The sequence below is a fragment of the Ambystoma mexicanum genome, chromosome 5q, assembly GCF_040938575.1.
Source record: "Ambystoma mexicanum isolate Mex_15411 chromosome 5q, UKY_AmexF1_1, whole genome shotgun sequence".
Classification (NCBI taxonomy): Eukaryota; Metazoa; Chordata; class Amphibia; order Caudata; family Ambystomatidae; genus Ambystoma; species Ambystoma mexicanum.
The window spans coordinates 82,970,238-82,985,432 of NC_090933.1; the positions used below are offsets into that span (position 1 = coordinate 82,970,238).

The 15,195-nt window shown below is 47.4% G+C and overlaps 1 protein-coding gene across 1 annotated transcript in view; it reads right to left on the reverse strand.

Moving 5' to 3' along the window:
• EPB41L4B (erythrocyte membrane protein band 4.1 like 4B) overlaps positions 1 to 15,195 on the reverse strand; it is a 950,447-nt gene that overhangs the window by 81,353 nt on the left and 853,899 nt on the right. Inside the window, exon 9 of the mRNA XM_069620555.1 lies at positions 9,958 to 10,046. Coding sequence (XP_069476656.1) covers positions 9,958 to 10,046 — 89 coding nt within the window. The remainder of the gene's footprint in view (positions 1 to 9,957; positions 10,047 to 15,195) is intronic.

Genomic DNA, 15,195 nt, shown 5'->3' on the forward strand with positions numbered 1-15,195 from the left:
TGGGTCTAAATTCGCTCTACATAGTAGTCGTTTGGAAGTCCTTGGCACTTTTTAGCAAATGTCTGAGTGCGCCAGGGGAAGGAGGTATGGCTACCCTGAAAAAAGCTCTGTTGGGAAAGACCAAGCCCTCCTGGATCAATGGAGTTTGATCTGCAACTCCCAACTGGCGTCTGTAAACGCCACCCTAGAGGACCTTCTGAGAAATCCAACCTCAGTGAAGAAAAAAGTGAAGAAACAATTGATGGATCTGGACTGGATTAATTCGATGGAGGCAAAGGACAGATGTAAAATCTATGACAGGCCCACCACAGAAGCAAGGGTGCAGGATTGGCTCCCTGCCTACATTTCTGAGTAATCAACTTCGGCATTAATTTATGTACTTTCGGCTAACCGTTTCCTAGAAAGGAGATTACAGAGGTAAGAAAACCGAAGGCAGTGAGGAACCTCTCCTGCATTCTATGTGTGGCCTCCAACGAAAAGCTGCAACATCTGGTGTTATTTTGTCCTGCATTAAAGGAGGAACATACTCGACCTTTGGGAAAATTCATGGCACAGTACACAGCACTGGATGCAGAAAAATGGTGGATTATGTTTAACGTGGGGGCGAAAGCATCCTTGTCTTTGGCTCTACTGGCATTCTTGAATATCACTCTTGTAATGCTGGTGGAATATGGAGAAAAATCAGATCCATGGTGACTTAAGGGCTGAGGCACTCAAGAAACCAAGGGATGTATTTCAAAAGACGACTCAAGAAACTACTGGAACACTTTTATTCTCCCGTTTAGTTTATGGACCCAAATTATGATTAGAGGAGTTTCTTTTTTTATTTCTTTTCTCTTTTTTCTTCTTTTTTCCCTTAATCGTGATTGGAATTTACTTTTTCTTCTTTTGTTTATCAAGTCTTCCTTTTTTCTCCTTTTTCTTTTTTTCTGTATATTTTGGAATTGTTTTTTTGTAATGTAAAGAGGAGACAAATGAATTGTGTTTTCTTTTTGTTTTTATACATTGATATGTTATGGTAAAGGTTTTGTTTTTAAACCATACACCTATAAGACATTTTCTTTTTTTAAACCCATTTTTGGTTGAGACGATACCCTTCTCTTACCTGAACAAAGGCACAAATATTAGAAGATATATTTACCCTTTATTCCTCAATCAGGTCAGTAAAGTACTCTGCTGAAACACCTGCTCTGTGTTTTAGGCTCCCCGAAAACAGGAGCAGAAAGCAATCTATAATGATTATCAATGAATGCACTACATTCTTCTAAAAGAGGTCAATGGAGCTAAACATATTGATAAAAAGCCACCAATCACTTAGAAATGCAGCCACAGTGCCATTTATCCAGACCTAGCTGGCTTCTCTGTAACACGGCCAATCTGGCAGATTCCGCCCCATCGATCTGTTAGCCTCCTTGGCTTCTGCAGTAGCTTCCTGCGTGCTCCATTCCGCATTGACCTTGCCTTCTGGTTCTGTCAATGCAGTGCTACCTCTGCGTGCTTTTGTCAAGCTGCTTCGGTGCTTTCGTCAAGCTGCTTCGTGGGTGTGTGTGCTTTCAACCACGCTGCCATCTGATGTTGAAGCTCTTAATTGCAGCTGATTTTTACAGACACTCTTGTTCTTTTTATAAATGTATACCTACATGGATTTCACTTATCAGGCAAAATAAGACTGTTTCAAAGCAACGTGTAAATCAGGCTATCAAAGCACATTTGGGCTACTGATGCGACACAGGGAGCTTCCCACTCACTCCTTCATGGCATACTCATTGGTACCCACAAAATCAACTTAATTTTGGACAAAAGTATGTCACCATCTCTTGGCATCAATAAAATCTGGAGCGATAATGAACCAGAAAGCATAGGTTTAACAAACTTATAAAGCACAGAATGCACTAATAAGATATCAAGTAAGTATATCATTAACTATAAAGTACTGATTCACTTCATCAGGTTACTCAACATCTTAAACAAGCAATACAAATAAATGACATAAAATAAAAGAATAATAAGCGAAATATAAAATAGAGTAAAAAAATAATGATAAAAGATTGACAAGAGAAGGGCAGGTAAGATACTAGGATATCTAATGTCACTATGACCAAATACTTTTGTCCTAAATGGAGAACCAGAAAGACAATGGCCTGTATCATACACAGATACCTAATGCATGCCTCCATGACCCATGGTATGTTTGTCCGGGTGTTATCTGGGTAGTTCCCCCGAGGTAGTCCACACACACAATGTGCTTGAAAATGCATCTTAAACTTGTGGTGCAAAGAGGTGTGGAACTTGAAAGCATAGATGTGACAGACTAACCGGACTGTTTGTCCATGAAAATTCCAAACAAGCGATTAGAACAATACAGGCACCATGCTACGTCAAACATATTTGAACTTGGCAATTGAAGACAAGGAAGACCAACGAACCATTTTATTTTATTAAACTCAAAACTGCAGAAACGTATTTAACTGTGATAAATATCCCGTGGCATTGCCACCTAGGCCTTGAGGCTTTACTGAGCTGGAGACTTGTTAGATTTCAAGACATACCACAATGGAAACTCATGTTATGCAAACAACTGTTGGCTAGAGAAAGTCCAAATCTGCAGGCATATTTTTCAGCCGAAAATGCAGCTTAGACTTTTCAAATTCTACTCTGATTTTTTTTAACGACATATTTGGGAAGTTACAGCAGATATATATATATATATTTCTGATGTTTGTTAATCTGCTTAGAATCACATGCTGTGCATAGGTCCGACATCCAGTGGTCACTGCGGAGTATTGCATTTTGTTTTTCATAGTCGAAAAGGGGACGTCGACAAGGCGTGTCTGAAACACTATCCCTATAGTGACGTGCGTTGTACCCACAATCCCTCACGCGTCGAGGTCCCTCAGATTGTTTTTTTCCGCCCAGCTACTGGTCTCCCTTACGCGGAGCTCCTCGAGAGACATTGCAGACATTGCAGATTTCATCTCCTCGACCTTTGGTCGTTATTCCTATTTAATATAGAACATATCGATCCCTCCCTCGACGCTGTTGTGAAGCTGTCTCCGCCGAGCAAGATCTTCGACGGAGGGGACGAGCGGAGGAGATCCTTCGGCGTTGCCGAACACGTGGCCTGGCCTCGCAGGCCTTATACGGTAGGGAGAGTGGGGGTCGTGGGACATCTCTGGTTCTTTCTAAGAATGCCTTTCCTTTTCCCCTTCCTTTCCCTTGGGGTGGTTATCACAATTTATTGCCTCGGCTATGGAGAGGACACCCTTTAGGTTTTGCCCGCTTTGCAAGGGCAAGTTTACTTGGAAGGACAAGCATTCACGGTGTAACCGCTGCTTGCCCCTCGATCACAAAGAGGAGGGTTGCACGGCTTGTCGGCTTCTTAAGCCAAAGACTCTAAAAGACCGTAGGGTCAAGAGGTGGGCGGCCTACGCTATGTCGAAGGCCGATGCTTCACCCACCGTTGCTACCTCCGACAGTGACGAGGAACGTGATAACAGGACCTCTGCTACGGAAGTCGAAAACCCCCCTAAAGAGCGCTCACGCGCTTCGTCGTCTGTCCCCGGCCCCGACGGGCTCGGCTCAAGCCCTGCTTATGGGGATGAACACCCCGGCGACATTGACGCACACAAGTCCACACATAAGCACACAACCCATGGCTCTTCTTCGTCGAAGGCGAAGAGAGCATCAGCGCCCAAGGAGACGCAGGTTCCACCGGCGGCCTCCTCGGACCGTTCAGGTTCGAAGCCCCTCTCGCAACCGCAGCCGCGACCAGCGACTGGGCTTTTGGCAAATAAGGGCGCCGCCCCCAAATCATCGGCTGGCGCGCATCAGCAGAAAGCGCATGCCGCCGTAGAGCGATCGACACCCGTGACGTCGAAACCACAGCCCTCCGCTGATAAACGAGTCGCTGAGAGCTTGGCGAGGATCGTGGTAGCCGACACCCACAAGCGTACGCCGAAAGACACGTTGAGCGCTACGCAGAGGTCGAAAGACACGCCGAAAAAGCCCGAAGAAAGGCAGGGACTACCCCCTTCAGTCGAGGGACCCCCGACACACCTGAAGGCTTTTCGGAGGGCGACGGGACACTTTCCTCGACGTTGTGGGAGAGGTCGAGCCGTTTTCAGCTACAGGACACTATTTCTGCCCCGCTAGACCGCTCAGGGGCACCCCATGAAACCATGGAAAGGCTCCATCTCTGCATGGAAAGAATGGAGAGGTTTATGAATACCCAGAACCCTCCCACTCCCAAGAGAACAAGAGAAGGGCCTCAGGAGGACCCCAGGGCCAAAATTCCGAGACAGGACACAGCCTCAGACTTCCATAGTGTGTATGACCTCACTGGGGAGGAACATTACTTGGAGGAGGAGGATGATTTTATGGACGATGAAGAGGGACGGAACCAGGAGGAAGGTCTGGAAGACAACCCAGACTTGGTAGGAGAAGGCTTCGGAGAAAATCCAGAAGAAGGACCTTCTCACCCCTGGCAATCCCCATCAGTATATTCCGATACTGATGTCCTGAACCTAAATCCTCCTGACAATTCACCAGTTAGAAACACGTCTCCCATTGACGATCAGCCCACATTCAATGCCCTGTTGCGCAGAGCAGCAGCACATTTCGAACTGGACACTGGGGAGCTCTCTCCCGAATTAGACTTTGTGGAAAGAGTAATTAAGGAGAAACGCCCGGTCAGTCAGACCATTCCCCTCCTCGCTTCGGTGAAGAGGAGAATCATCCCTTCGCTGTCCACACCCGCACTAACCAGAGGGGTTAATCCTAGAATTGAAAAGTTTTTCACTCCTTCACCCTCAGACCCGCTGTACATCAGGGGACATTCCATTCCGGATTCCCTGGTAGTAACCAATACAAGAAAGAGAGCAGGGGTACCACTTTCCACCAGTGAGGCACCACCTGACAAGGAGGGCAAGAGGTTATATGCCCTTGCAAAAAGAGTTACATCCTCGGCTGCCTTTTCGGCAAGAATTGCGAACAACAATTCTTTGCTCGCTAGCTATGCGGACGCGCAGTGGGCCAAACTGCGCAAAGACGCCGAAGAAGCGCCGGAACCTCTACGTACACGCCTGCTAACAACTATTGGCGAAGGAACCCAGGTCAACCAGAGTATTGTAAAGAACTCTCTGGATGCGGCAGAAACAGCGGGACGTTCCCTGGTTCAGGGAATACTCCTAAAACGCCACGTATGGCTGCGCAACTCAGGGTTCAAACCGGAGACACAGGTGTCTTTAATAAATAAACCTGTTGAAGACTCTAACCTCTTCGGGAAAGCGGTGGATGAGGCTCTGGAGATGGCTAAAAAAGAGTTCGATACTATCAAAACTCTTGACCAAATCTCTAAGCCCTCTACCAGACGCGGCTATGGCAACAAACGCTTTTTTTGTGGCCAACGCCAACAACAAAACCAGCAGCAACAGTACCCTGCCCCCAATTTCCAAACCAATAGTGGCCAGTACAGCCAAAGAGGCCAGCGCCAGGGCAAAGGAAGAGGTCGGGGGTCCACCCCCAGAGGCTCCCAAGCCCCCAACAACACCAAGTGATGCTAAGATTCGCATCCCCTCCCATGCAACAACGGTCGGGGGCCGGATAACATCCTTTCTTCCAGCATGGGAGGGTATAACGTCAGACCGCTGGGTACTTTCCACCGTAGCCCACGGATACTGCATCGAATTCAACAGTTCCCCAACATACAAACCCCCCGAGGGGACGACGCATCACACGGGAACATCTTGCCATCCTTCTCCAAGAAGTACAACAACTGCTGGAAAAAGGAGCCATAGAGGTCGTTCCTCTATCTCAGGTAACGGAAGGTATTTATTCAGTGTACTTCCTTGTACCCAAAAAGGATCTAACCATGCGCCCTGTATTAGATCTGCGCCCAGCGAACAAGTTTATCAAACCCCAAAAGTTTCGTATGGTGACCTTACAGGAAGTGATCCCACTGCTATCACAGGGAGATTACATGACAACATTGGACATGAAAGATGCATACTTTCATATTTTAATGTTGCCAGCGCACAGAAAATACCTCAGGTTCATGATAGAGGACAAACACTACCAGTTCAGAGTGCTACCCTTCGGCATAGCATCAGCACCAAGGGTATTCACGAAGGTGCTGGCAGTGGCAGCGGCCCACCTGCGCAGGTTGTCCATCCCAGTTTACCCTTACCTCGACGACTGGCTCATAACAGGGGATTCTTACGAAACATGCTTCTCCAATACCCAAAAGACTGTAGACCTTTTGTTCCAGTTGGGCTTCTCCATCAACGAAAAGAAGTCCAGCCTAGACCCCAGCCAAATCAAACAATTCCTAGGGGCTCTAATTCAAACAAAGGACGGCCTCGTCTTCCCCTCCAAAGAGAGGGTCCAAAACATGCTGTTTCAGATCCCTCAATATGTGACCGGTCGAGAGGTGACGGTACGCAAAGCAATGCGCTTGCTAGGCATGATGGCGTTGTGTATTTTTTTGGTACCTCACGCGCGCCTGCGCATGCGCCCAATGCAAGAGTGGCTCAACAGACAGTGGTATCAGGCCAGCGGACTATGGGACGATCTAGTGGTGGTCTCGCAGGCCTTGGTTCTCTCGCTACGGTGGTGGACAAAGGAAAACCTGGGAAAAGGGAAACCCTTTGCCACACCCGCGGTGGAAGCCACTCTAACCACAGACGCATCCCTCACAGGATGGGGGGCTCACCTATCCCATCAGACTGCTCACGGAGTGTGGACTCCGAACGTAGCATCCAAACACATCAATCTACTGGAGCTACTAGCGGTGTTGAAGGCGCTAAAAGCCTTCCAGGAACACCTACAAGGCAGGACAGTGATGGTCGTTACAGACAGCACCACAGCCATGTATTACATCAACAAGCAGGGGGGAACCCACTCTCCAGGACTGTCCAAACTGGCCCAAAATATATGGAAGTGGGCTCTCAAACAAGACATGTTCCTACTGTCACAACATGTACCAGGGGAACTCAATCTGCTGGCAGACAAACTCAGCAGAGATCTCCCCCTGCCCAAAGAGTACGAATGGCGACTGCACGGAGACATCGTCTTCGATGTCTTCACACAATGGGGATTCCCAGAAATAGACCTGTTCGCAACCCTGGAGAACTCACAATGCCTAAGTTACGCCTCCAGGTACCCCCAGAACCCATCCAAGGGGAACGGTCTGTCGATACAATAGTCAGGGAAATTTGTTTACGCTTTTCCCCCGACTCCCCTTCTCAACAAGGTGGTGCACAAGATGCACCAGGAACAAGTAACCATGATACTGGTGGCCCCAATGTGGGCCCGACAGCCATGGTTCGCTCACTTGATGGAGATGTCTCTATCTCCCCCAGTGAAACTCCCCTGCCCGTACAACATGCTGTCACAAGACAAGGGCAGGACCCTGCATCCATGCCCCCAGAACATGAACTTAGCAGCTTGGCTCCTGAAATCATAGAATTCGGACATCTACAGCTCCCGCAGAGATGCATGGACATCCTCAAAGAAGCCAGAAAACCTAACACTCGCCACTGCTATTCTAGCAAATGGAAGAGGTTTGTCATCTGGTGCAGGGGTAAGAGCATCAACCCGATTGACTGCTCTCCCACACATATTGTTCTATACCTGACCCACCTAATGGATTCAGGTCTAGTGTTCAATTCCATTAAAGTCCACCTAGCGGCACTTTCTGCATACACCACTTCCCAACTCAAGGTGTCGTGGTGGAAGATCCCTGTTATAAAGGCTTTCATGGAGGGAGTAAAAAGAATACACCCCCCATTCGAACCCATGCACAAAGCATCTCTTAAACACCTCACTATTAAGACTGCTTTTTTAATAGCTATCACCTCCATCAGGAGAGTAAGTGAACTTCAGGCTCTTTCTGTTCTAGACCCCTTCGTTACAGTTCACAGAGATAAGGTGGTTCTACGCACTCACCCAAGGTTTGCTCCGAAATTCATCTCAAAATTCCACGTAAACCAGTCTATAGAACTACCAGCGTTCTTTCAAAATCCTTCCAACTTGGGAGAAAAAACTCTGCACACACTAGATGTGCGCAGAGCGGTCATGTTCTACATCGAAAGAACCAGACCACTAAGGAAGACTAATCAGTTCTTCGTCTCGGTGGCAGCAGGGAGAGAAGGGGATGCAGTTTCAAAGTCCACTATTTCTAGATGGATTGTTCAATGCATCACTCTCTGCTATATTCTTGCTAAGAGAGAACTGCCCTTTAGGCCAAGAGCACATTCTACTCGAGGCACGGGGGCGTCCATAGCATTCATTGCAAATGTTCCCCTTGAGTCCATCTGCAAAGCGGCTACCTGGAGTTCTGTGCACACCTTTACAAAACACTACTGTCTAGATGCACACTCTAGATCTGACTCCCAGGTGGGACAGGCAGTATTAAGACATCTTTTCTCTACTGTTCCTTCTCATAACCCACCGCCAACTCCGGGTACTGCTCGCTAGTCTATGCACAGCATGTGATTCTAAGCAGATTAACAAACATCAGAAGACAATGCATTACTTACCGTAAAAGCATTTCTGATGGTTGTATCTGCTTAGATTCACATGCGCCCACCCTTCCTCCCCGCTCGGATGGAAGGAACATAGACTTCCTTTTATATCTCTCTTTTCTGTACTCACTCACGTCTAGAAGGCTCCCTCAGGGCAGAAAAATACAAACAGAGGGACCTCGACGCGTGAGGGATTGTGGGTACAACGCACGTCACTATAGGGATAGTGTTTCAGACACGCCTTGTCGACGTCCCCTTTTCGACTACGAAAAACAAAATGCAATACTCCGCAGTGACCACTGGATGTGGGACCTATGCACAGCATGTGAATCTAAGCAGATACAACCATCAGAAATGCTTTTACGGTAAGTAATGCATTGTCATATCGAACCTGTGATGCTCTGTGTCGTCTTGCTTCCAAGACGAACACGTTGCCCCCGAGCTATCCTCCCTCTCTGTATCTATAGAATTCCAGACTCCGCACATTCTTTTCCTTTGGAAGAAGAGCACAATACTGGATCAAAAAGTGCTGTCCCACTGCGACCTATAGGTAGAAAGAGATCATTTTTCATCTTTACAGCAGGGTTTGTGGGAAAGGCTTCTCGTTGTCCACACAGGATAGTTTCTTTGATGTGACTACAGATCCTGCACCAGTAAAGGTCCCCAGGCCGGTTGAAGCCTTTCCTTCGCTTCCTTTGATAATAAAAGCAGGGAAGAGGGAGGTAGTAGATGGTACGAAAGGCAAAGACTGACCCAGTGGCTTTATCCACAGAGTGGCCATCGCACCTCTTCTCCGGTCCTGCGATTTGGTTGAGGAGAATTTGTCATTTTATATTGTTAACCATCTTGCCGTAAATATATGCAGTGGGATACCCCCACACTCCACCACCTTCCACCCCCTACCTTAACTATCACCCTCGACCCCTCTGCATATATTTGCAGTGAAATTGGATTTAAAAAAGTGTGTTGAAATTGAATTTGACTACTTCTCCTGCGCAGTAATCTACCTTTGCCTTCTTCTTCCACCTTTGACCCGGGATGATGGAGGCAGAGGCATAAACTGCACAAAAGTAAATATCTGCAAAATAAGAGCAATGAATGTTTGCACCCCTCTAATTTGCAGACAGACAAAAAAAGAGCGCTGCCCCACATGGCTTATAATCTGCCTCTCAGAGTTTTGCCCCATCTCATAATGTTTATAGCAGCTGGAATGATGTCCTGGAGTTAGGCGGTCTTACTTGCATTTTAAGCAGATGATTCTGTTTAAGGTTCATTTATTATTATTCTGGTCATTTATGTATTCACTTCAATGAGGCTTAGTTTGCATTTTTGGGAAATGTGCCAGCCCTTCATATCATCACAACAGTTACAGAACTGCAAACATACGGAGAACGTGAAAGTAAAACAAAAGAAAAATAAAGCAAACTGGAATTACCAAAAGAACAGGCCTATTTTGTTTGCTCCCTCGAAGATTAATATTCCTGTTGGTGTCAGTCCCAGGGCATAATCGCAGCCATCTCTTCCCTATGAAACAAAGTTAGACCTTGTGTTACTACACTGTCAGGATTCAACAACATACCATTTCAACGCATGTCTGCAGTTTCTCCTAACAAATGAGATCATTGCGAACATGCAGAGAGAGATTCCCAGCAGAGCATGAGCTGTGCATGGCAGATAAGTACACACAGTCTTACCGTACACGTTTAGAACTCAATTCCTGTGTGGTATGAACAGGCGGTGAAACATATGACACTTGCTTGTGATACATGGTTTCAGATAAAGCTAAACTTTGGACCCAATTTACAAAGATTTGCACTCGAGCAATTATGGAGACGCCCGCGAACATCTCAAATTTGCAACCCCCACCCTACATCTGATTCACAAAGTGCAAATACAAACAAATCGCCAGTTGCCAGAAACATCCCAGAAATGGAGTAAATGTTTTTGAATCCCATTTGCTCATGGGCATCTCAAAGATGTCCCAGGCATCTCAAGATTTGCTCCAGTTTTACGCTTCGTGGATCAGGTAGCGGGTACAAATGAGAAATGCTCACTGGCTCCAGTGCCTATTTTTTGGCTATCAGGTCCTGAGGGTATTTCTTTAACAGCACATTGTAACGGAAGTAGTCAAAATAATGGCTCATTAGAGTTGTATGCAACACAACCTTTGGCAACAAACACTAAAGTAGCCGAGAGTTGTGAAATATGAACTATATTGACATTTTCAAACCAGTCATTTGCTTTTTTCAGATACCTATCCTTTCACTCTCCACCTGTTATTCTTTTCACATAAGAAAATAATAGGACTTTCTTGATCTCTGTTTAGATGAACAATTTACTTAAACCTGGTAACGTTCTTTCGATTTGATGTTCCTCCCACGTATTCCTCATCTTATTATAATTATCCTTCCAGCTTTATCTGCATTGGAAAATATTTCAACAGGGGGCCCAGTGTGCCGTCTCGTCTCGTCGATGTCCCTCGAGGGCCTCCGTTTGACTGTCAACATCATAGCGCATGCAGCGCCCATTGGCTTCAATTCTGTTTTTCCCCCTCCTGTAGAGGAATTACCAGGCGTACCATAGACCGTAGGCTCCAAGAAAGCGTAAAGTGTAAAGAGATGAAAATTCTATTGCAGTGTGGGCTGGGAGGGGCGATGTGGAATATGTGGGAGGAACATCCAATCAAAATAACGTTACATGGGGAAAGTAACTTTTTCTTCAAATAGATAGTGCCCTCCCACATATTCCCCATCTTATGATAGATTCCCAAAGCAGTAATAATTTGGGGGTGGGAGTACAAATTATATTTTGTCTTAACTGTTATCATGGACTGAACGAAGGACCGCTTTTCCAAATTGTCCTTCTAAACTGGAAGTTGAACCAAGGCAGAAATGTTTCACAAACGTGTGAACAGATGACCAAGTGGCCACTGCACAAATGTCTTTGACTGGAGCAACATTCTGGAGAGCAGCAGAGGTTGCCGTGCCCCTTGTGGAATGTGCCCTCAAGCCTTCTGGCGGGTCTTTGCCCGCTAACCTGTAACATTCCCCAATAGCCAGGATGATCCATCTGGATAGGGTCTGTTTTGTCTCAGCTAAACCCAATTTAGTGCCTGCATAGCCAATGAATAATTGGTCATTTTGATGAATTTTAGACATTCTTTTTTGATCAAACACTTTTATTGGTTTTATTACATCATACAAGAAAAAACAGTGACCCTGAAGGGTCCGACCATCAATAATAACATAAACAGTAAAGAGTGTATGGTCCGTTTTACAACATCTTGAGGACACATTGTCAGCGTTATGCACATTCTTGCTCTGCCATCACATGCTGGCCGTCGGCCTAGTTCCTACTAAAGAATTTCATACTGCATTCTCCCACTTTTCCCAGATTTTCCCCGCTTTCCTAGGACATCCCCTGGCCGCATATACCCTTCGCTCCATCGCAATGCATGCTTCCACATCATCCAACCACTGTGCGTGCACAGGGGTAACGCTCGAGCCCCACAGCCTGGCAATGTTGCGCTTAATCAGTGCCGTGGAGGTTGCAAATAATAGTCTATCGGAGCGAGACATTTCACCCTCTTCCTCCACTCCCAACAACATCAGCTTTGGATCTCTGAGCACAGTTCGACCCAAAACCTTACTGAGTGTGTCACAACAGTGCTGCCAGTATGTCGTGATGTGTGGGCAATCCCATATGATGTGAAAGAAGGTGCCCTCGTTTTGAAGGCATCGCAAGCAGTTTGGGTCTGTGGTCTTGCCCCATCTGTATAACGCTACCCGCGGGTAATATATTCTATGCAGGATTTTGAGTTGTACCAGGCGTAGCCTGGCCGAGATGGCCGTATCTCTTGGGTACATTAGGATCGTTATCCAATCTTCGGGCAATATCGCTCCCACATCCCTCTCCCACTTAGACTTTAGGCTTGAAAGCTCCGGCGTGGCAAACGAGGTGAGGACATTGTACATTACTGAGGTAATTTTGACATCTATGCTCTCCAGAACCAGGTTTCTTTCTATGGGGGTGCAGTCCGCCATATCTCGTAGTGCAGGTAAATGCTGTTGTAAAGCATGACACATTTGCACATGCCGATATCGGTCTGTGGCGGGCAGATTAAAATCCTCCACTAACCTCTCAAATGTCACCGGACTCCCCTCCCGGAACACATCTCCTACTTTGGAAATTCCCGCAGCCACCCAGTTCCGCCATTTTGGAAGTTTGCCCAGTTCCGGGATATTTTTGTTCGCCCACAGTGGCTGTACTGGTGTGGTTCTCCCCTCCCAGTGTATGTGCTTGTGTGCCTCTTCCCAGACTAGCGTTCGGTGATTAGCCATTGTTTTGTTACTACTGCTGTTAGTTTTCCGGTATAGGGATTCTAATGGGGTTGTGCTGGTCCCATCGAGAGTATCGAATTTTATGTGGGGTAGCGAGGAATCGCCGTGTAGGAGGTCGTTTATCACCGCCATTTGACTCGCCCAATAGTATGTCTGTATACGCGGCAATCCTATGCCTCCCTCCCAGATGGAGCGCTGCAGGATGTGGAGCGCCAGTCTTGGGTGTCCGTTATTCCACAGGAGTTTCCGAAGGATCCTGTCAATTCTGTGAAACTCTTGTCTGGGGATGTGTAGCGGGGCATTTTGGAGTATATACAGGAATCTAGGTAACGCCAACATCTTGAATAACGCTGCTCTCCCTAATAGGGTCAGTGGAAGGGCGTTCCAGTGTTTGACGTCATCCGCAAGGCGATTAGTGACCGGGTGGAGATTCTTCTCAACATACTCGGCCAGATTCGTCGTTATCTGTACCCCTAGATAGCGGAATTGGTCAACTTCTATGCGAAATGGGCAGTCCCGTAGTTCAGCGCTGTCCACCTCTCTCATTGGGAATAGTGTGGACTTCGACCAGTTCACCTTCAACCCACTAAAGGATTCATAATCCTTCAATATACCAATCACCACTGGGCACGAGACTATGGGGTCCGCTAGATACAAAAGCAGATCATCCGCATACAGCGAGACCCTATCCTCCCAATTTTCTGTCCACCGGAAGCCCTTCCATAGTCGAGATTCACGTAATAGAATTGCCAGTGGCTCTATGGCCAGCGCAAAGAGCATTGCAGACAGGGGGCACCCCTGTCGTGTTCCCTTGCCCAGTCTGAACGGTTGCGAAGACCAACCATTTACTCTGGTCACAGCTTCAGGGGATTCGTATAGTAGTTGTACCCATCCCAGGAACTGGTCACCGAAGCCCATTCGGCGCATTATTTCCCACAATGCTGGCCAGTGTACCGAATCGAAAGCCTTTTCAAAATCTATTGCTAGCAGGGCTAGGGGGTCCCGCAATAGGGGGGATTTTTCAATCGCAGTGTGCAGTCGGTGGATATTCATACGCGTTGACCGCTGGGGCATAAAGCCACATTGGTCAGGGTGTATAAGTGATGAGATAACTTTCTGCAGGCGGATTGCCAATGCTTTCGCCAGGATTTTGGTCTCGGTATTAAGTAATGAGATGGGCCTGTATGAGCTACACCTCTCTGGTGGTTTATCTGCTTTGGGGATCACCACTATAGTGGCCCTTCTTAGGTCCAGGGGAAGCTGCCCTTGCTCCCTCGAGTGAGTGTACATATGCAAGAGATGCGGGATTAACGCACTCGGTTCCACCCCCTTCCACGTCTCTACCGGGAAGCCGTTTGGTCCCGGAGTTTTCCCAGGATTTAGTTGAGACATGGCCGCCCCAAGCTCTTCCTCGGTAATGGCTGCCTCAAGCAGCCCTCTTTGTGTGTCCGTTAGGCTGGGTAGGGTGATCCCGTTCAGCACAGAGAGATCAATGGGGGCTTCCGGCGACCCATAGAGCCCTGCGTAGTATTTAGCGAAGCCTTCTGCGATCGCCTGGTCTGTCCACAGCGGTTCTGAATTGTCGGGTTTGATCATCCTGACCTGTTTGTGCCCTTCATCCCTACGTTCGAGCCAGGCCAACATTTTACCCGCCTTATCGCCTGTCTCATATAATCTGGCTCGCATTGTGGCGTGTGCCTGTTTGGCATTGTCTAAGGCTACATTGTGCAGTTTTTTTTGGGCCAGGATTAAAGCTCGGTTCGTTTCGGGCAGGTCTCGCGCCAGATGCGCACTTTCTGCCCGTTCCACCTGATCTTCCGCTTCGTGTAATTTTTGCATGTGGGCCTTTTTTTGCGCCGCTATCCAGGAGATGATCTCTCCCCGCAAGACCGGCTTGTACGCTTCCCATAATAAGCTCGGGTCGTCTACTGACCCAGCGTTCAGCTCGAAGTATTTGGTTGTGGTTTCTTGTATTCGCTCAACTAGCTCTGGGAAGCCTAGATAATAATTGTTGAGGCGCCATGAGGGTGGGGGAATGGGTCGTGATGTTGATAATTCCATTAGTAGGGGAGAGTGGTCAGAAATGCCGCGTGGAAGTAGCGCGGCACTAGTTACCCTATGTATCTCGGTGGTTGGCACGAAAAAGTAGTCTAACCGGGAGAGGGAAGCGTGCGCGCCCGAATGAAAAGAGTATTCCCGCTCCCCCGGGTGAAGGTCCCGCCACACGTCTCTCAGGCCCAGTGCTGATATGAAGGAGGCTAGCTTGGTGTGTAGTTCAGGATTCCTGCCCCTTAGGTGTGTGCGATCCATGCCCAGGTTCATGACTTCGTTGA